General features: G+C 45.0%; 1 protein-coding gene across 1 annotated transcript in view; it reads left to right on the top strand.

Annotated features, from left to right (window-relative positions):
* Positions 1-21,801, top strand: part of mttp (microsomal triglyceride transfer protein) — a 40,331-nt gene extending 18,530 nt beyond the window's left edge. The window contains exons 8-18 of the mRNA XM_028805108.2: positions 893-1,050; positions 1,231-1,399; positions 5,778-5,885; positions 6,881-7,093; positions 7,442-7,653; positions 10,355-10,452; positions 10,540-10,661; positions 12,042-12,269; positions 16,000-16,124; positions 17,657-17,827; positions 20,238-21,801. Coding sequence (XP_028660941.2) covers positions 893-1,050; positions 1,231-1,399; positions 5,778-5,885; positions 6,881-7,093; positions 7,442-7,653; positions 10,355-10,452; positions 10,540-10,661; positions 12,042-12,269; positions 16,000-16,124; positions 17,657-17,827; positions 20,238-20,388 — 1,755 coding nt within the window. The 3' untranslated portion in view covers positions 20,389-21,801. The remainder of the gene's footprint in view (positions 1-892; positions 1,051-1,230; positions 1,400-5,777; positions 5,886-6,880; positions 7,094-7,441; positions 7,654-10,354; positions 10,453-10,539; positions 10,662-12,041; positions 12,270-15,999; positions 16,125-17,656; positions 17,828-20,237) is intronic.
* Positions 21,802-22,412: the final 611 nt, after the last annotated feature.

The raw sequence follows: 22,412 nt of genomic DNA, 5'->3' as shown, positions 1-22,412 counted from the left end.
GGAGTGGCATCCCAGTGGGCTCTGTTCCCTTACCTGGCAGGGAGGCCAACATAATGGTTGGTTTGAAAGAGAGGTGTGGCATTCCCTGTCCCACCCAGTAGGCTGGCAAGTAGGGCCAGTGTGGCAGAACAGGCAGTGGGACTGGCAGGACAATTAAGCGAATGGAGAGTACACAATAGTAGCACCCAAAAAGAGTGATTAGTGCTCCGAGGACAATGGGAGACTGCCTCACACGCTCATATTGTCCCCCTGTCCTCTGGCTGACAGCATCCCCTTTGGGTGACCTCTGGTTTGTGGATACCTGCAGGGCAGCATGCAAGTTGTGGATCCAAAAGGCTGCCCTGCTGGGTACCAAGGGTGCCACCAGGGGGAGCTATTGGGAGGTCCCAGGTTGGCTCCAATTAACCCAGAATGGGTTTGACACCAGATGTACTCCCGGGTGGGTGTAGAAGGGAGTCCCCCATGTCGGCTAGGAAGTCAGAGTCGGGAGAGGAGGAGGAGGAGTGGACAAGGCAGAAGGAGCTGGAATTGTGTATTTAAAAAGACCCATGGACTGTGTCTGAGCGTCTGTCTCTCAGGTTTGGGGCTTTGAGACGCCCCCTACAGGTCACAACGCTTAGATAACAGTGAAAGAAAGCCTGTGAGTAGACTTGGGTAACATCAAACAGCATCGATGTGCAGGTCACTGCCGGCCATCGGAGCCTTTTGGCGTTGTGCCTGCAGGCTCACAATGGTGATTTGCTTCTATGGCTGTAGGACACGGGTTCACCCAGGTTGACCATCACTTTGTCGAATGCTTTGACTTGGTGTTGCTGTGCGTGTGTCTTCGGCCTGTTGAACCCGCATCCCAAACTGCACACCCCTGACTTTACGACTTGTCATCTCCTTTCAGCTTTCTGAACTGTGGCAGTCCGTTCGTAAAGATCTTGAACCAGAGAACCTCTCAGATGCCAAAGCCACCCGCAGCTTCCTGTCGCTTATCCAGAGCCTTCGGAAAGCCAAGAAACAGGAAATCCTGAAGCTGCTGAAAAGCGCCAGCAAGTCCGCCCTGTAAGTACGCACCCCGAGCTTTGTCTCTCAATGTGTTATACAATTTATCAGGCTGCCATGTTGCTGAATCGGTTCTCATGGCACCAAAGTGGCAGACCGGTCTTTGGAGTGGATGCCCACCAATACAAAGCTGTGATGGGCTTACTGTGAAGTCCCCTAAAGCCACCTTCCCTCCTACAGGCCTCAGCTGGTAGACACGGTCACTTCGGCCCAGACCACCGCATCCCTTGAAGCGATTCTGGACTTCCTGGATTTTTCCGATGAGAAGGGTGTGACTTTGCAGGAGAGATTTCTGTACGCCTGTGGCTTTGCATCTCACCCTAACCAGAAGATGCTCAAAGTTTTAATGGTGAGTGTCGGCGCTTTTATTTTCACAGGATGCACCTGAGCTCAGTTTTGAACTTCATGGCAAAGGCTGTGAATACTTATGTACATGGGATTTCTCTGTATGATATTGACATTTCTTTGCTTAACGGATGCTTTTATCCAAAGCGACTTACAAGGGAGGTCAACATAATCAGGTAGACATCAGAGTGAGGGATTGTTTAGGAACAAGTGTGACAGGACAAGGGGACAAGTGACAAGCTCAGAAGAAAAAAAAAACAAACAAGTTACACTTCCTAAGTTACAAAACCGAACAGCCAATCAAAATCAAATACAGCAAAAAGGGAGGGTCTTCAAACGCTTCAGAAACACGTTGAGGGAGTCTGAATTCCAAATGGAGGTGGGGAGCTCGGTCCGCCAGCTAGGAGCTACGCATTCTGGTGCCATGCACTGGTGGCATCGGCAGGCCTGAGTGGGTGAGAAGGAGCAGAGGACCTCATAAGGGTCTCTTTACTTGCAGGTACTCTGTAGGCTGGCATCGAGGATTTGAGCTTAATATGTGCCGCTACAGGAAGGACTCAGACCACCCGAGTATTGAAAATATCTCAGAGTTCCAGGGTCTGAGCACACAAATGTGCTGGGCAGTCGTGTAAGATTGTTAAAAAGTTGGGTGAGGACAAAAAGCAGACCAGAATCCCTGTAGCCTGCTCAGAAAAGGATCCCCCTCTGCAGCCCGCGATATCTTTGGGGTCCGTCATGTAACACCCAAACATCACGTAACGCCCACATCGTCAGTCATAGAATGCCAGGTTACACTATGCTTAAAATTAGGGTTGTGGGTGGGTTATCTGCCCCAGAAGGTGTTTTGTGACTGGCATCATGGGCATTCTGTGATGTTGTGGGCACTACCAGACCTACGTCAGACTTATTGTGGGCTGCAGTTAGACCCATCTCACCAGAGTGGCTAACCCTAACCCTTTCAAAGCTCAAAATACATAAGTAAATCCCAAATAATTTTCAAAATACCTCACAAGGGCAGGGATAACCGTAAAGCCCCGGCTTGAAAAGAGACGGCATAAAAGGAGATTTCATTTAAAAAAACAGAAAAATACAAGAAGCTAAAGGAGCAGCCAGACAGGTAATTCAATCATTAGAACATGAGAACAATCTGGACGAGAACAAGCCATTCAGCCCAGCAAAGCTCGCCAGTCCTCTCCAGTTTTGAAAGTCGCTGAAGTCTTACTGTCCACCACACGACTTGGTCGCTTATTCCAAGTGTTTATCGTTCTTTGTGTAAAGAAAAACTTCCTGGTGTTTGTGTGAAATTTCCCCTTCACAGGTTTCCAGCTGTGTCCCCGTGTTCTTGATGAACTCATTTTAAAGTCACCGTCTCGACCCAGTGGACTAATTCACTTCATCATATTACACACTTCAGTCAGGTCTCCTCTTCATCACTTTGAAGGCTCAGCTCTTTTAATCTTCATAACTCACCCCCTGTAGCCCCCCATAATCAGCCTAGTTGCACTTCTCTGGACCTTCTCTTGTGCTGCTATGTCCTTTTTGTAGTCTGGAGACCCAAACAACACCCAGCACTCCAGATGAGGCCTCACCAGTGTGTTATAAAGCTTGAGCAGACCCTCCAGTGATTTGTACTACACACATCAAGGCGCTATATAACCTGACATTCTGTTTGCCTTCTTAATGGCTTCTGTACACTGGCTGGTAGTCGACAGCTTAGAGTCCACTACGACTCCTAAATCTTCTCATGAGGTGGACTCAATTTCCAGACCCCCATTGTGTATTCAGACCTGACATTTTGACTTCCTATGTGTAATTCTTTACATTTACTGACATTAAATTCCATCGTCCACAAATCTGCCCAAGCCTGTCTGCTGTCCAAGTCCTTCTGTGATGATATAACGGATTCCAAATTATCTGCTAATCCACCTCTCTTGGTATCATCTGCAGTTTTCACCAGCTTGTTCCTTATATTCCTATCTAAATCATTTATATTAAAAATAGCAGCGGCCCCCACACTGCCCCTGCTGGTCACCACTCTTAACTTCACCCAGTTCTGATGAGGTTCCTCACACCATCACCCTCTCCTTCCTGTGTCTGAGCCAATTCTGCACCCACACCCTGAACTGCCACTTCTTTTAGTTTGATGCCCACCCTCTCAGGTGGCACCTTATCAAATGCTTTCTGAAAGTCCACATCAATCATCTCATCTGCTCCACTCTGGTCGTGTCCTTTTGTTGACTCCTCATAGAGTTCCAAGTTACAATCAAGTTACAATAAGAAATACAAAATCATACTTCTAAAGTAGAGGCCAAATGAGTCGCTTCCAAACAAAACAGAACATCTAATGAAAACAGTTGTGCTGATTTAAAGCTGACCGCTAGACAAGGAGAGACAGGACCGGGACCAGGAAATGAGACAAAGTGGTGGAGCGATGGAGGAGCGTAACCAGAAAGGCTTTGGCTAAAATGTAAAACAATCCCGTAGTCGAAAAGGCCACAGCAAGACTCACAATGTCAGAAAAACAAGAAACGAAGCAAAGGGTCACTCTTTAGGTGTTAAAGATTCAAACCAATCTCGAATATTAGGGGCCTCGTCGTGCCAGTGCTTATAGCAGCGACCTAATGATGAAAATGTTGTGCTGTGCAGAGCTACCCCAGGAGAGGCGTCAACAACTGGAACTCAAAATGTCGATGTGGCAAATGAACATTATAACAAAAGTAATGATAACAATCCATCCATCCATTATCCAACCCGTTATATCCTAACTACAGGGTCACGGGGGTCTGCTGGAGCCAATCCCACCCAACACAGGGCGGAAGGCAGGAAACAAACCCTGGGCAGGACGCCAGCCTACAGCAGGGAGTGCACAAACACACACACACCCACACACTAGGGACAATTTAGAATCACCAATGCACCCAACCTTTATGTCTTTGGACCATAGGAGGAAACCCACACAGACACGGGGACAACATGCAAACTCCACACAGGGAGGACCCGGGAAGCGAACCCGGGTCGCCTAACTGCGAGGCAGCAGCGCTACCCACTGTGCCACCGTGCCGCATGATAACAATCTCCTTCTAAAATATCAGTAAAATTACACAACCATCCAGAAGGATACTTCAGAAGAAAAGCATAATCCCTCACAAACAAAGTAAATATTTGCCCCACGAAGGATGAAAAATAAATTTTGCAATCTGACAACTCCAAAACAACAGCATCACTCCCAAAGTGAAATCTTAACTCCACCAATGCGCATTCAATGAACCCCACAGGACTCTATGTCCTTTTATAGGGTGGGGGGGTGGACCTTGATAGTGATTCAAGGGGTGGCCCCGCCTCCAAAACCCAGGGGACATAAAGAGATTTAAAGAAACAGGACAGAAACATAATAGAAATAGTAAGGCATGAAACGTAACGACTACACGATAAACGAACAGAAAAGACGAGGAGAAGGAACGTCAACAAAAGGCAGGGAGAAGGCCTGCTAAGCACATAACACACAGCGCTTGGACCTGTGCTTCAGCTCCCCATGTCCACCCTGCATTTTTTAAAGTTTCCTTTGGGGATTTTGCCTTCCATTCCGGGTTCAGAAGTTCTTTACCAGCCTAAGTGTCATCTGTAAAGCGCCAGGTGCTGGCATGCCACACTGGTACCGCCCTGTAGGGCTGGACCCTGCCTGTCACCCTTTGTTACCCTGGTAGTCTGAAATGAAATTAAAGGAATACTCCACCCAAAAACGATATCGTCGTATACGCTTCTTACCGTATGTAGTTTGTGGTGATGACTGAGAGGTTTTTAACTTCATGTGTTCATAAAGAATGGAGAGAAAAAAGTTCATAACAATACAAGCCAATGGTGAGCAATGTGGCACAACAGCAAACGATGTGAAAAATCGTGTCACATAATCCACACGCCCGTTATCTGCTCAAAACGTGTAAAACAAATGCTGTTAAATTATTACTGTGAGAACAATCAGCACACATCATCAACAATCAGGAAACTAAAGCCTCATGGGAGCTACTTATTAACTGATGGCAGGACTCTTGACCAATAAGTGAGGAGAAGAGGCTGGTCTTCAATTCACAATAGTCCTTCTAAATTGGCACCTCTGTGTGTGTGTGTGAGATTAAGTGGGCGATGGACTGGCGCCACGTCTACAACTGGGACAAACTCTAACCCTCACGACCTAAACTGGAAGAAGCGAGATGGAGAACATGATATTATATTAGGTGGTCCTTAATGTCCTTTAATCACAGGTTCAAGGGTAAGATTATAAACGAATGATCTTGTGTTTAGTCTGCTGCTTTATCTTTATAGACAATTTCATTTGTTTTCTTTCAGATATGACATGTTGGATTTTACATTTCTATTTCACACAGGGCCTGTACAAAGGAAAAATTGCCAGCAGGGACATCAAAGAGTCCACAGTTATCATTATGGGGGCGATTGTCAAGAAACTGTGTCAAAGTGGAGGCTGTGACCTTCCGGTAAGTGAAGTCCTACGTTTACCTGCACAGTGCGCACCGGACAGACAGGCCATGTCCTCCAGCGTCCACCTTCTCACAATCCTATCGAAATGTCGGTGAGCCGTCGCTGGCCTCTGTGGCTCCTGCTGTCTGGACGTCTCACCACCCAGGCCTACTGGTGAAGCTCCAATCAAACTTAAGAGACTCATCACTTCTGTCCTGCAGTAAAAGGAGTTTGTAACATGTGGCTTACTGGCTCAGGGTGACACAGAATGAATTTAATGACGAGGACCAGGAGACTGACCAGAGTTAAACCCATCTGTCGTCAAACTGCTGCCCAAAACTCAAAACACACAAAAGGCAATAAGTTAAGTTTGTAGGTGGCACACAAATCAGGGGTTAATCCATAAATCTCAGATACTGGGAAACGCATGTGCTGACTTACTGTGTAAGACCCTTCAGAAGGTCTTCGGACCCTTCACTTTTTTTTCACATTTTGTTACCTTGTGGCCTTCTGATAAAATCATTAAATATTTCCGAATGCGGTGGCACGGTGGCACAGTGGGTAGCGCTGCTGCCTCGCAGTAAGGAGACCTGTCTGGGTTCACTTCCTGGGTCCTCCCTGCGTGGAGTTTGCATGTTCTCCCAGTGTCTGCGTGGGTTTCCTCCCAAAGACATGCAGGTTAGGTGCATTGGCCATCCGAAATTGTCCCTAGTGTGTGTGCCCTGTGGTGGGCTGGCGCCCTGCCTGCGGTTTGTTTCCTGCCTTGCGCCCTGTGTTGGTTGGGATTGGCTCCAGCAGACTCCTGTGACCCCGTAGTTAGGATATAGCGGGTTGGATAATGGATGGATGGATGGATGGATGTTATTAGGTGCAACTGAGAAGGCACATTTCATGTTTTTGTGTGTAAACAGGACTAAGTAAAGAAACCTTAAACCTTAAATGGCCTACCGGCCCCCCTGACGGTCCCGAGACTTGAACTCATCCGTTTTTCCTTTTCTGTGATTTCTTTCAGACAGTAAAGGAAGCAAAGAAGCTGATACTTGAGGGTCTGCGTGACTCTGAGGAGGAGGACGATATCAAAATGTATCTTTTAGCAATCAAAAATGCCCAGCTGCCCGAGGCGACCCCTCTGCTGGCCAAGTACTCTGAAGAAGGAAGTGGACCAGTGAGCAGTTTGGCCATCATGGCCCTGCAGAAGTACAGCACTGCACTGATCACAGATGAGGTACACGACTTGATATGCGATGACAGAGGAGAGAGCCTCGTGCTAATTTAACTTAATATGAGGAGAATGAGTGGAAGGCAGACACGTCTGATGGGCCAGCTCTGGGGCCAGTGCTGTTGGGGTGAGAACGGCTGTTAAGGAGGCCTTGACTATGTTTGTGTTGTCCAGTTATCTCTTCTGGACCCTCCTGGATTGCTCAGGCAGGTTTCATTTACCGCTACTGTAATGGCAGCCCCGAAACAAATCCTAAGATACGCTGGTCAAAAGACTGGGCTGAGTAAGGTCATGTGAATGATGAGCAGTTGTGACAGAACCTCCCATAATGGGCCTCTTCCTTTTTCACTGTAGATCAAAAAAGTCCTGAACAGGATCTACCATCAGAACCGCCGCATCCACGAGAAGACTGTCCGCACGGCAGCTGCCAACGTCCTCTTCAACAGCAAACCCACATACATGGAGGTGAAGAACCTGCTGCTCTCCATTGGATTCCTGCCTCACGAGATGAACAAGTACATGCTGTCCAAGGTGCAAGACATCCTGCAGTTTGAACTGCCAGCAAGGTAGCTGAGTGTCTGCTTCTGTTGTGGCCTATTCATGATTTTAGACTTCTATGAATCATCATCATTATTATTATATTTCAGTTCTTTGGATCTCACAGCCTTTCAGCTGGTATGAGACCTCTTGAGAGAGGGCATAGTTGAAAGTCTTGGGTAGGAGTAAATTCCAGACTTTAGGGTGCCCAGTCAGAGTCATCTCAAAGGAAAATGTCTGGCATTAAGTACAGTTAACCGTGCCAAGGACTCTGCTGACAATGGATGCCATGTATATCGCCGCTTGTTTCTGTAGAACAGAGATGTCAGCTGAGATCTTTTCAGTATAACGCTCGATGGATTTAGCGATGACCCCAGTAGCACCAGTGACTACGTCTGCGTCTGTTTTCCAAAGCCTCTTAATCTCATTTCAGAGCTGCTGGTACTGCTCTAATTTATGCTCTTCTTTTTCACCGATGTTACAGTCTGACGGTACCAAGACATCCATTAAAAAAGTTGTACTGCTGGATAGATTCGAATAAATGATCTCTGTTTGAGCAGGGAGCCCCCAGAGAATCTTAGACGGAGTATTTTACATCTCCACCATTGCCTAGGCACTTGGAAATTGTTATCCTTAGCTGGAGTCCAGTGGCTATATCTTGTGACACCACAGATGGGACGTATTGGCACTGCCAATATCATGGAGGGTCTCATCACATTTTTGCCATAGGCGACACAAACGATCCTCTTCTGGTTGTTTGAGGATTTGTCTTCTGTTGTATTCAGTGTTCACTGCCTGATCTTGGATGGCTTTGAGTGACGGGGTGATGGCTAGATGTGAATGAGCCCTGAATATCAACGTCTGCCTTCTCAACGTACGTTTGTAACAACAACCTTAACTTCTAGAGCACATCTTCATACAGATGATGGAGCTCAACGTGCTTTACAAGATGAAGAAAGAAAGGCTTATAAATAATCTCTATATCTATAAAAGCCAAATGCCACCGAGTCACTCACCATGAAATCTCCCAAACCATCAGGACTTGGGACTTGAAATTTGGAATGTAGGTTACCCTCGGCCCATAGGGGCACGCTAAGAAACGGTTTTAAAGATTGCATAGTCCAAGCGCAATATTTCGTATAGTATTTTAGCCCCTTTTGTATGTCTGTCCACTTTTCTAGAGTTTGCTTGAACATTCTGTTGATTTTGCGACTTCTCTCATTGTGCTAAGAATCAGAGTTCACTTGCGGTTCCGATTTATTAGCGTGAATCCGAGAGAGACTCATCGGGGGGCGGAGCCCTCCTCACTTACGCGTCTGCCTGGGGCGTAACCTTAACTCCGCTTAGCTAGCGAATGAGAGAACGACTTCACGGATTTAGATCTTTTATTTTCTATAATTTGCTTGAACTTTCCGGTTGATTTTGCGACTTCTCTCCTTGCACTAAGAATCAGAGTTCGCTTGCAGGAGCGATTTATTCGCGCTAATCCAAGAGAGAGACTGCGGGCCGAGGGGAGAGGGAGGCGTGATGTCAGGAGTGGGGAGCCAGGCAGGACCCTCCTCACTGTCCTGTGTCACTAATACACGGGCGCAGCCGCAGGGGACGGCTAGTAAGAATATACACTTCATGAACCATTTAGTTAGTTACAAGTAAGCCCGCGATTCGCTAGCGAATCGGAAATCCAAGAATGGCAAGCAGTTTCTGTTCCGTCCGATATCTGGATGGATGACATATAATGGAGGGTGGGTGCGTCTGGGGAAATGTCATTTAATTACATAAGCATATCTGTACTAAAGCGGTTTCGTTTTGTGGAGACGTGATTCCGTTGCCTTTGCTGACGCCCACTGCTGGCAGAGTGGAGCACAGCAAGTCTAGTTTACAGGTTGTGGTGTTCGTGTGCCAGCCACTGAGTCAGGGAAGCCGCTGGGTTAGAGTCTGTGACCGTTATGTGATCTATATTACTGGCACAGTGGATTAGAGCAAGTGTAGTGAACAGGATGTGTTGTTTGGGCGCCAACTACTGACTCTGGGAAGCCGCTGCGTTTGAGTCTGGACTCTGGGGCGGGCACCAAACTGAATGACCGTTATGTGATCTACATTACTGGCACAGTGGATTAGAGCAAGTCTAGTTTACAGGTGGTGTTGTTTGGGCGCCACCTACTGACTCTGGGAATCTGCCGCGTTTTGGGAAGCCACTGCGTTTGACTCTGGACTCTGGGGCGGGTGCCAAGGCCGCAGTGTGCATGTGCCTCGGTGCCCTGCATATATTAACTGTGGTTTAGTAAGATAGATTGTCACATTTCACAATACGCTTATTTGTTTAGTTTTGTCCCAAATATTCCTCCCTTCACGCCCACCAACACCCCTCACTCTCATTACTAGAAGACAAATCGAAGGCATTGAGTTTACTGAGTAAAGGTGAAAGGTCAACCCGCCGGCGTTAAAGCTAAGAGTCTGACGTGAAAAGGTCGCTCAGTTTTCAGTGTTTGGTTTACACCTCAGAGTTTGGACGAGGGCGACTGTATTTGGTGCTCTACCACTCATTGCCCAGCCAGATCCAGGACGTGCCCCTCCAATGAGCCTCTGGGAATTCCCCATCAGGAGGTGGAGTAAGTCATTAGGGAGAAGTTGGTCTCCTCAGTCCAGCAAGCAGTCCTCGGAAGGAAATGCAGAATGACGTAATTATGAAGACGATTCTCACACGTGCTCTCTTGTTGACATTTCTTTCAGTAAGGTGGTCCGACAAGTGATGAAGGATATGCTCGTGCACAACTATGACCGCTTCTCTAAAATTGGATCTTCATCTGCCTTTTCTGGCTACATGACCCGTACGTGAGCCTTCTATGTCACTTTGGTGTGTTGCAAACTGCCGTGTCATGGGTGTTGTGACGCCGTGTGTTCATTTTGCTCTCCAGGTAGCCAGGACATTGCCTCCACCTACAGCCTGGACATCCTCTACTCAGGTTCAGGCATCCTGAGGAACAGCAACATGAATGTGTTTGCTTACAGTAAGGACAGCCTGCTGCATGCCAGTCAGGTGAGGATGAAAGCAGCACACTGTGTTGATATTCTCTAACTCTTAGTCTGTATGGAATGTAGGAAATAGGAAAAAATGTATTTAACAAAAAGGGGGCAAAGAAAACCCCACAACTCCAGTCTTCTGCTGCATTCACAAGGCAGAGAGACTGGAAAAGGACCAGAAAGTGGGAGAGCAGATTAACAAAGTGAAAGGTCACAACCAGGAAATCAAACAACCGATTGGGATCTCCGCCACACCACTGATCCACACTCAGACGCAGAAGTCGTAGCCCTAAACTCTCTGTCTAACACGCACTTGTGGACCATCCACACTTCTACATGGAAAGTACGCCACATGTGAGGTCCAGGGAGCCATAGTGGACTGGTCAATATCTACATTCAGACCGTGGACAGAAAGGGTTGAGGAGGGTAACAGCACACTCGGTTATATAGCGCCTTGATGTGTGCAGTCAAGTCAAGAGTGGTTACACTTCAGCTAAATAATACACTAGTGAGGTCCCACCTGCAGTGCCATGTGCAGTGTTGGCCTTCAAATCAGCATTATAGACCCCTGGGCAGAGCAGTGCAGTGGGACCCCTTCCTACACAACCACTCAGCAAGTCACAGCATACATAGAGTAGCGTGGGATCCCTATGCTGCCCAGCGTGCCCATGCTTTAAGATGGCCCTGCTTCAGATTATAAAACAAAAAGACATAGCAGCATTGGGGAAAGTCCTGAGGAGAGCAACTCAACTGATTGACGAGCTTGGAGAAGAAGTGAGAGGAAGAGACAGGAGGTGGTGGGCCATTAAAGCAAATGGAGATTAAGAATGGCTTGACTGCAGGGTTCACAATTATGAAGAGAATTAGTGTAGCGGACCTCAGCCGTCTTCATCAAGAACGCAACTCTTCTTCTCATTTCATCTTAGGAAGCCACTTTTTCTGGTGAGGGTCACGATGGGCCACAACTCATTAAGTCTAAGTTTTCACACAAACTTCAGGCAGTTTTTCTTCACACAGAAGACCAGAGACAAATGGAAGAAGTGACCAAGTAGTGAGGTGGACAGCCGAACTTTAGGAACCTCAGCTCAGTGTCAATGTGGTGAAGTCGGGTGAAAAGGATCAGTGGGCTAGAAAGTAAGGGTTATGAAAAAGTCACGGTGGACTGCCCACCTTAAATGGTGGTTCACGCATATGGGCAGCCACACAGGATGATGAGTACACAGATGAAAACTTGGTGAGGGTGTTCTTCTCCATTGTTTTCCAGCTTCTGTGTTTTTGATGTTAGTAGTCGTTTCTTTCTTATTAGTATCACATGTCCCAGGTACACAAGTTAGGTATGCATCACACCAAGAAACTCTTTAGTCTTTACCACCAAGTTGTCTTCCCTGCTTTCCAGGTCATGATAGAAGCTCAGGGTCTGGAATCCCTCATTGCAGCCACCCCAGATGAAGGCGAGGAGGACTTGGATTCCTACGCAGGAATGTCTGCAGTTCTATTTGATGTGCAGCTGAGGCCCGTCACCTTCTTCAAAGGGTACAGCGACTTGATGGCCAAGATGTTCACTGCCACAGGAGAGCCAATGAATGTGGTCAAAGGTCTCATTCTCTTGGTGGACCATTCCCAGGTATGGACTGAAGGACACTACTGTGCTTTTATTACCCGTCGGTTGTCACAAGCATCTTCTCCTAAGGATGCACATGCCCTGGATGTGCATCAACAAGAGCAGGCCAATCCGTTGTGGGAAGTTGATGTGAGAAGAAGAGGAATCGACTCAGTTACGTAATTATCAGTTCTGCCTTTGGTAAGGCCGGTAAGGAGTTACATAATACAGAAGGCTTCCACTTTTCTGTGTAGGTGGGCTTTCCAGCCTGAAGCTCACTCATTTTAAGAAACAGAGTAATACAATTTAATGGTAAACACTTGAATTATGATAATATGGATAATACGGATAGAGAAGATGAGATGCAAGACAGACAAATACGTAACAGAAAAGGCTGGCTGCTCTTAAATCATTTACAGGTTTTTCTGGGATTTTCAGTTTTGGCCTGATATCGTAGTCCACTCATCCTGCTATAATGCACCACCTGAACGGTTAGGTTTTGTTTTCAATTAAATTAAAAAGTTGTAAAAGTTATAAGCTTGTTACACAGTAAAAATCCAACATGTGTAGCAGTGCTAACTAAAATGGACTACAATTCCTAGCAGCCCCAGGATTACTGTGCCATTGGGGAGCTTTGGCTGTTAGATTTAAAGGGGAGCCGTAAGGAGCCCATAGGATCGTGATTGTCACCGCTGTCACCACTGCAGTTAGCCATTGCCGTTACAAGTGATTACACTAACTGAGGATTACAGTTTTCATGGGATTCGTCTTCTTGTCCAGCGTCTCCTTGTCTGAAGTGAGTATCGCCTTCGTCTTCTGAGTGTTAATTGCTGAGTAAACACATCACAGTGGGACAAAACTTTACAATACGTTTAGAAGACTGCTCACTGAGGATTTCACTTCATTCACTTCATTCATCGTTTGTGAAACTGGATTGTGTCTGGACTGGGTTGTGAGCGTTTACTGCTTAGTGCCTAGTGTTTGGTCAGTTATCTCTTGTAGTTGTTTTTAGTTGCCATATATACTCTCATTTAAGTTCTCCCATGTACAAATCAGGGCTTGTTTTTACTGTATCATTTCTAGTATTTTATAATTTCGGTGGTATAAGTTGAATGCGGAAAACTCATGCTATTGGTCAAAGAAATTACGATACGCTAAAGCCCACCTGAGAGAGTAACCACAGAGCACACGGCCTTTTATTTCTATGTATTGTGCCTACGTGACCACACAGTAATACCCGCACAATTCCAAAGTGACGTTTGCACTGTTTTGTGTTTTTCGTATCTCACACCCTCATACAACTTTATCGTAAGAGCATCCCTTATCAACGATGGAGCGTTCAATCAGAAGAAAATATGAAGCTGGTTTTAAATTAAAAGTCGTTGAAGTGGCGAAAGAAATTGTTAACTGTGCTGCTGCAACAAAATTCAATGAGTCTGAGAACTGATGAGTGAGACTGGAGGAGGCAAGAAGATGGAAAAAAAAATAAATATGTAAATGTCGTAGTTTTGAACAGGCGTATAAGTCGGGATCTGATTTTAAAGTCAATTTTTCAGGTTTCAAGACCCAACTTATACGCTAGTGCATACGGTATATGATTATCGTTGTTGGGGTTACTTCTGTGGCTTTCTGTGAGTGCAATGTTTTGTTTGACTGTTTGTATTTATGTTCGTTATTTATTCAATATTCTCTTTTATTTCAATTGAACTGCTATTTACGTGTCCATGTGTGTGTGCATTCCTGGGGTAAAACAGTTTGAAGACAGTGGGACTCTGAGCACCTCGCGGCCGCTACACATGTACAGTATAAGGGAGTCGTTAGATGGCTGTTCAGAGTCTGCAGTGATCCCGACACACATAAAAATCACAAAAAGGGGATTCGGGCATCAAAACAACAGGCCTTCCTTCTTTTCGAGTCTGGATGCACAAATAGGCCTCATCCTTTGCAGCCTAACCCTTAACTTCAATAGCAGGCTTCTGGCCAGCACGGGCCCAAGGCTTTGTAGAATGTCCAGGAAGGAGGAGAGGGAGATTGTACTGTAAATGTCAGGTCCAATTTACCCAAAACTTCTTTGTGAATAAAACTGTGAAACTTTTCATAAATAACATATTCTTGTTTTAGGGCACTTTTGGATGCGGACTTTATAGTCTGGTGACAGGGCAGTGGTGGCTCAAAAACTTTGGGAGATTACTGTCCATGAGATGCACTGGAAAATGTGACTCCACTCAGCACATTGTGTAGAAAATCTTAGTTTTGAATCATAAGTCTGGTGCCTTATTTTTGGTTTTAATGTAACAATTATAGTGTGCAATGAAGATTTTGCTCCCTGAACACTTTTGGGTGTCTCTTAAGGATTTTGATCTGCTGATCAAAAAAGGTTTTGTTGCAATTGTCTACTTTTGTGATTTCGTCTACATACTGCAAGTACACATTTACAGCTCAACAACTACAACAGGAATATCTGTGAAGATTGAAAAGTAACGGCACTGCAGCTCAGACAACGGGATGGTTGGGTCAAAGAGCCTCCACACATTTGAGAGAACCGGCCATTGTGTAAAGACAACAGTGTGGCACATAACCCACTGGTCAAAACCACAAAGACTTGTTTGCCTCCTCTTCATATAAACCTTGAACTGCTGAAAAGTTCTGTGCAAGTGATGAACAAGGAAGATGAAGAATTTCAATTTTGCGACACAAACCACTGATGCCACAATTAAGTGAAGGATAAATCAGACACGCCAATGACAAGAGGATCAAAGATCTGCTGGAGGAGCTGTGGAGAACTGCATTGATGACATTCAATTGTCAATACCTCACAAGGCACTATGCACTAAACACTCACAAACACAACCCAGTCTCAAAGATGTCATGGCTGGTGATGAATGAAGTATCCTCAGTGATCTCAGGGATGCAGAGTTTCTCTTTCTGGGACACTGAACGTCCAATGATGATTTGCAGTAGATGGAGCACAGTGGATGTTTTGGGGACTTGGTGCTTTAGGCCTCCTGATTCACGACAGTAACATCCAGGAGCTGTTCAAGTGAAGTAGGCTGCAAGCTGGTGAGTACACATTAGGGCACTTAATGCCAACTGAATACCATGTGAATGGCACACTAGTGCCAGAATAGTCCATCCCTTTATGGCCACATCTCTCCTTATCAAAGAGGGCAATGCACTGTGTCAGCTCGATCTGAACAGGACAGTGACTTCAGTTTACTGCCCGCACAGTCACCCAATTTCAATCTCATAGAGCACCTTTGGAGCAATGAAGAATTCACAGAGCCAACGTAATGCTATTGAGTCAGCGTGGACTAAAATACGGAATGCACAAACCAAGGACCTCGCTGACTCCATGACAATCAAAACAAACAATTCAGGCAGTTCTGGAGGCGAACGGGACGATAGAGATAGTTGTACCTAATAAAGTGGACACTCGGCGCACACGCGCGTCTATCTGTGCGCATGAGGCAGAGTGCTCCACAAAAACGTTCGCTTTGTCACCCCCCAAATCACGTTTAGTGCTGCAGGTTACTGTCACGACTACACAAAGGCAGCAGTGTGATTTGGGCCAAACGTGAGGCATTTTACATTTGGCCTTGTTATTTTGGTTTTTTGGATCTCTGATGTAACTTATCTGATTGTTAGAAATGTGATACATTGTGTCCTTTTATTTTTACTCTGATCTATATTCCGCGTTTGCCCTCCCCCCGAATGCCGCTGGCCTGCCTTCACATTCCTCTTTCTCCCCTTGCAGCTGATCCAGTTACAGAGCGGGCACAAGGCCAGCGTGGACTTTCAGGGAGGCCTCGCCATTGACATTTCAGGAGGCATGGAGTTCAGCCTGTGGTACAGGGAGTCCAAGACGAGCGTGAACAATAGGTAAGGCCTGAGCAGGGCACCGGGGTGTACAGTGGGGGGTCCTCATCGTCCTACTTACACGTGACAGGGCAATTCTGACTGGTGCTAAACAACACGATTAGCAACTGACAGGAAAAGTGATGTACAGTGGGTATAGAAACGAACCCCCCTTTGAAATATTCCCATTTTGTTTGCTTTACAGCCTGAAATGAAAGCACACACAAACTAATATTTCTTCCCAGCTTTACTTACTCAATGCACCCTCTAACATCCAAGTGAAAGATTTCACAGCTACAGTTCAGACCAAAGACGTCAACATAACTGAGTAAACGTCAGTCTGGGGGGCAACTTGGGAACAAGTGCGACAGGTCAAGGGTACGAAATTCATCATCACAAGTGAGGAGCTCAGAATGAAAAGCCCACTAGTTACACTTCCTTCATTACAAGACCCTGCCAAGGCCTTCATCAATTAGATAGAACTTCACCAAGCAAGAGGGCCTTCAAAGACGTCTTGAACACATTGAGGTGGGCTGCTCATCTCACTGCTCGAGCTACACATAAAGAGAGTCTGGATTGAAATTTGATGTCACACACAGGTGGCATCTTCAGATGCCATTCATTAACAGACTTGAGTGGGGGACAAGCAGCATAAGACCTCACAAGTGCTGACCCACTGACCACTCTGTAGGTGAGCATTAAGGATTTGAACTTAATAGGTGCCACCATATTAACAGAGAGGAGTGACACGTGTGCACCTTGGCTGATTGACACCAGATGGCCTGGTGACACACTCTGGTATTTCTGCCAAAAGACACTTGCTGTAGTCCAGATGTGACAAGACCAACACCTGGATCAGGAGCTATGCTGCATACTCCATCATACATGGTCTGATCTTTCAGGGTCTGTAATGAGTGAACCTACAAGTCCGAGAGATCATTGCAACATGGGCATTGAAGGACAGTAGGTGATCAATCACCAGCCCGAGGTTGCACAGACTTGGAGGGTGTTAGTGATAGTTAGCAGAGCTGAACAGAGACGGGATGAGGAGCTGGGATAACAAGAAGGTCCATCTTTAACAGCTTGAGCTGGAGACGGTGCCCCTTCATCCAGGTTGTGATACCAGTGGGACATACAGAGAGTCTAGCTGATGCTGTGTGATCCTATGGCAGGCACAGCTGTGTATCATAGGCATAGCATTGATAGGGGCTGGCTGACAGGGCTTAGTGAGGAAGAGTATAGAGAGAAGAGGAGAGGAGAGGACCAATCCAAGGGCCTTAACATCTCTCGTCACCTGGACACATGGTAAGATCTGCCCAACAGATAGGACTCAGACCACCAGAGGGCAACCCCAGTGATGCCAAGGGCAGAGAGGGTGGAAAGAAAGATCTGATGGTTGACCACTTTGAAGGCAGAAGGGAGATCTAGTAGGACGAGACAAATGACATGTTGGAGGCTCTAATCAGTCGTATCGTGTCTCCAAAAGAAAGTAGAGTCATCTCGGTGGAATGGCTCCCTTTCAAGCCTGACTGACTAGGATTATATTTGTTTTAAAGGGGAATGATGGTGGTGAGCGGCAACGCTAACGTGGACTTGGGCCTGCACAGAGCTGGAGTAGAAAGGAGCTTTGAGACAGAAGCTGCTCTGGACTTCATCACCACCGTGAAATTCTCAGAGTATCCATTCTTGGTGTGTATGCAGATGGAGAAGCAACAGTTTCCATTCAGGTATGGCGTCTTTTTGTTCTTCTGTAATCCCACTTCAGGTCCACGTGTTGTTATTTTAGATCAGGGGTCTCCAATACGTCGCTTGTGAGCTACTGGTACCTCGCAACCCCTTTCCAAGTAGCTCGCCAAAGGGTTAATGAATCCTACATAAATTTGAAAACTTTAGCCAAATTACGGGTGGACGATCTTTCCAAAAAATCACATCACGATCCACAATCTGAACTGCAGTCTCTCTTTTCAATGTGGCGTACACTTAAGAGAATATCCAGACTCAAGCTCATCAAGACCTCAGTAACACTTTATTTTAAATATCAAACAAAGTTAAATTCAATTGTTCTCTCGTTTGCTAGCTACGCGGAGTTAAGGAACACGTCCCTAAACTGGCGCCCCCCCACCCTCGGCCCGCTGCGTGTTTCTCAGATAAATGGGCACCGCAAGGGAACTCTGATACATAGCGAAATGAGAGAAGTCGCAAAATCAACCGGAATGTTCAAGCAAATTCTAGAAAAGAAAAAAAAAAAACGATCTAAATCCACCAAGTAGTTCTCTCGTGAAAAGCGGACTTTGGATTTTCTATATTATATATTAGTAAACCTTCAAAAGAACGTGCAGTTAATGTCTCAGCAGCATTTCTGGAGCTTAGTGGAGCCTGATAACTAGAAGAATCTTCACCAAGCAGCTCTGAAAATGTCAGCTTTGTTTGAGTCTCCATACCTCTGAGTCAGACATGAATGTCATGAAGTCAAAGTTCAGAACAAGACGGACAGACGAACATTAAAATGAGTGAACCTGAGGGGCTCCACTCCACCACACACCTCAGTGCCGGTCATCTGACTAACTCAGAAACACATCACACGGGCAACTGGACCTGTGAATAAAGTGACATGTGACAAAATGACAAACAGATAGATAGATAGATGAAAGGCACTATATAATAGATATTAATTTTAGTATAGTAGGCAAGATAGATAGATAGATGAAAGGCACTATATAATAGATATTAATTTTAGTATAGTAGGCAAGATAGATAGATAGATGAAAGGCACTATATAATAGATATTAATTTTAGTATAGTAGGCAAGATAGATAGATAGATGAAAGGCACTATATAATAGATATTAATTTTAGTATAGTAGGCAAGATAGATAGATAGATGAAAGGCACTATATAATAGATATTAATTTTAGTATAGTAGGCAAGATAGATAGATAGATGAAAGGCACTATATAATAGATATTAATTTTATTATAGTAGGCAAGATAGATAGATAGATGAAAGGCACTATATAATAGATATTAATTTTAGTATAGTAGGTAAGATAGATAGATAGATGAAAGGCACTATATAATAGATATTAATTTTAGTATAGTAGGCAGGATAGATAGATAGATAGATGAAAGGCACTATATAATAGATATTAATTTTAGTATAGTAGGCAAGATAGATAGATAGATGGATGAAAGGCACTATATAATAGATATTAATTTTAGTATAGTAGGCAGGATAGATAGATAGATGGATGGATGAAAGGCACTATATAATAGATATTAATTTTAGTATAGTAGGCTAGATAGATAGATGGATGGATGAAAGGCACTATATAATAGATATTAATTTTAGTATAGTAGGCTAGATAGATAGATAGATAGATAGATAGATAGATAGATAGATAGATAGATAGATAGATAGATAGATACTTTATTAATCCCAAGGGGAAATTCACAAATGAAGACGTCATATCTCCGTGTTTGGAATTGCATCATTTTGTTTTTGTTTTAACAGCATTCATGTTTTTATTCAATAGCGTGAGATACACTAGAAAATACATACAGACGTACAAAATGCACTTGCAGGTGAACTAAATGCAAAATGTTCAGGCCAAACGAGCGTATTCAGTTTTGTTTGGGTTGAAATAAGTGATGAGAATAATCGTGAGGAGCTCTCGGCCATTTTCATTTTGTAAAAGGAGCTCTCAGGGGAAAAAAGGTTGGAGACCCCTGCTTTAGACCATTCAACAGTCGAGGGATACTGCTGTCTCCTACCGACTAGGGGGTCACACTGCAAAGCGTACGTTTGCCCCCTCTGCTCACAGACTGTGTGGTCCTTGCTGGACTTTTGAATGAAGATATCAAAACAAAGGGAATGAACTGGAAATGCTGCTGGGCTCTGAAAACATTTCACGGCCCCCCGCTTAATAACAGTTCTTATAAAATATGAAGTTACGATTTTTCATTCAAACTAAAATGGATCCAAACCAAGAGTCATTGTCTGGGGTGACTCGTATCACCTTGGAGGGCCTAGTGCTGGAGGGTAGGGAGCGTGAACTGTTTTTGAGAGGCACTATATAAACCAAAATCAATCAGATTCTACTCTCATTGGCTGCTTCTTCTTTTTTTCCTACTATGGACAGGCAATTCTTAACCAAATACGAACAACTGGCATCTGGAAAGAAGTTTGTGTCTCGTAAGAAGAGGGTAGATCTGGTTCCAGGCTCAGAATTCCCACTTCATCAAGAAAACTCAAACATGTGCAACAAGGTTTTTGAAGAATCGAGCTGGTAGGCCCCCCTGGCATGTCAAAAAGGGCACTGGTGGTGGCGGTGGCGGCGGCGGCAGGGCAGCCTCTTCTTTAATGACCAGACGATGACACCGTGCCGCACAGTGCACAAAAAGTGTTTACATATTTACAGCTATTTAAAACTTTTATATAATAGAAGACAATGTGTTGATATTAGAAAATGTATGATGTTGCCTAGAGAGTTTTATTTAAATTTATTGTCACTTCAGAGCACAAATGCAGCCAGAGCATCAGAAGAATCAAATGGACCTTGTGAGTCCACGTTTGCCAACACTCAGGTAATCTTAGAGAGTGAAATGAAATAACAATGCGAGTGCCAACCCGGTGACACAACTCTGTTGGGGTGTCGGCATGAAGACACAGAGTGACGGCGAGGACAGGAAGTGGGCGGCCACATATGAGGGGGGTGTGGCTTAATGACCAATCACAAGAGAAGGAACCACAGCCTGGAGTGGAGCTGAAGTCACTCCAGTCTGCACATTACGTTTACTTCTCCATTTTTGTTTTATTTCTTTATTTATTTTGCGGTGCTGCCTTGTTTAGATGATTATTTTTTTCTTCTTTTCACTAATTTCGTTTCTCGTATTTATCAGACATTTCCCTCTACATGTTTCCACACAGGTAGCTGCTTTAGATTTTTCAGCCACTGAATTCTCCTCTCTGAACTCTGTGCGGTCATTTCTAGATATTTATATATAATTTGATTCCTTATGAAAAGGACTTTATGTTTGTGTCAGTCAGACCCAAGAGGGGCAGCACAAGAACAAGTGCTGCATGTCTGGTTTGTAGTTAGTGTGGTCGGAGACGGCCAACGAGCTTTCAACATGTCACATCTTTCAGGAAGCTCATTCGTATCTAAATGTCAAAACAACGAAAGACTAAATCTGAAAATATTTCCGATCTCCTGCCCTACGTGTACCGTCACTGCCTTTCCTTGGTATTGTCGCATGTCTGAATCTCTCTTGACCGGTGCTGTTCTTTCACCTCTTTCATGAGGCACAGTGGTGGCTCTTTGGCTAAAAGGATCTGCGCTGGTGACTGGAAGGCTGCCAGTTTGAACGCCAGCAGCACCAGACAGAAGGCCGCTAACCTGCGATCGCTCCAAGGGTGCTGTACAGAATAAGTGACCTTGGGTTCGGATCCCAATCTTCTCTCTACCCCTCTGTGTGTCTCCAGACAGTAAGTTAGGATGTGCCAAAAAATGACAAATTCCTAATTCAAGAAATTGTATACGGCTAATAAAGTGAATTATCAGTAATGGAGTTTACTGTCCCATTCTGCTGACCTCTGTGTTGTCGTTTAGGCTGACCTGCAGTGCCATGTCTTTATTCACTGTGTGTCCCCCCTCTCTGTCACTTCATATGTTGTAAGTCATAGAATAAAATGTCTAAAAGCTGTGACAAGAGTAGCGTTGCACCTACAGAATGAATGCGGATGGTTGAATGGCTGGCCTTTTTATGCTGTCTTGGTCTCATTTTCAAATGAGTCAGCATTGCATGATGAACACCTTAATAATAATAATAATTCATTACATTTATATAGCGCTTTTCTCAGTACTCAAAGCGCTATCCACACAGGGAGGAACCGGGAAGCGAACCCACAACCTTCCACAGTCTCCTTACTGCAAAGCAGCAGCACTACCACTGCGCCCCCTGTGAGGACCTTAGAAACTGCTCATGTGTACGTAAAATTCAAGTTTAACACAACAGAATTATTTCTAGCCATGACGTACACACAAACACCGCCATGGCACAGCCTGGTACCGCTAATGCTGTGACAGAGTCTGACTCCTCACACAAGTTTAGAAAACATGGCTGCGTACAAATCAGTATGTTAAATTACTTAACAGTCACCGGGAAAGACACTTAATGGAGCAGGAGACAAGAGTGGAGAGTCAGTGAAAAGAAATGCTGCAGAAGACACGCAACGCAGGCATTTGTGAATTAATTAACAGTGGCCGATGGTGACGTTTAACTCCTTTTTGTGCAATTTAATGACATTGGAGCAT

This window comes from Erpetoichthys calabaricus, chromosome 7, assembly GCF_900747795.2.
Source record: "Erpetoichthys calabaricus chromosome 7, fErpCal1.3, whole genome shotgun sequence".
In the NCBI taxonomy this organism is placed as follows: domain Eukaryota; kingdom Metazoa; phylum Chordata; class Cladistia; order Polypteriformes; family Polypteridae; genus Erpetoichthys; species Erpetoichthys calabaricus.
This window is presented reverse-complemented; position numbering and strand designations above follow the sequence as displayed.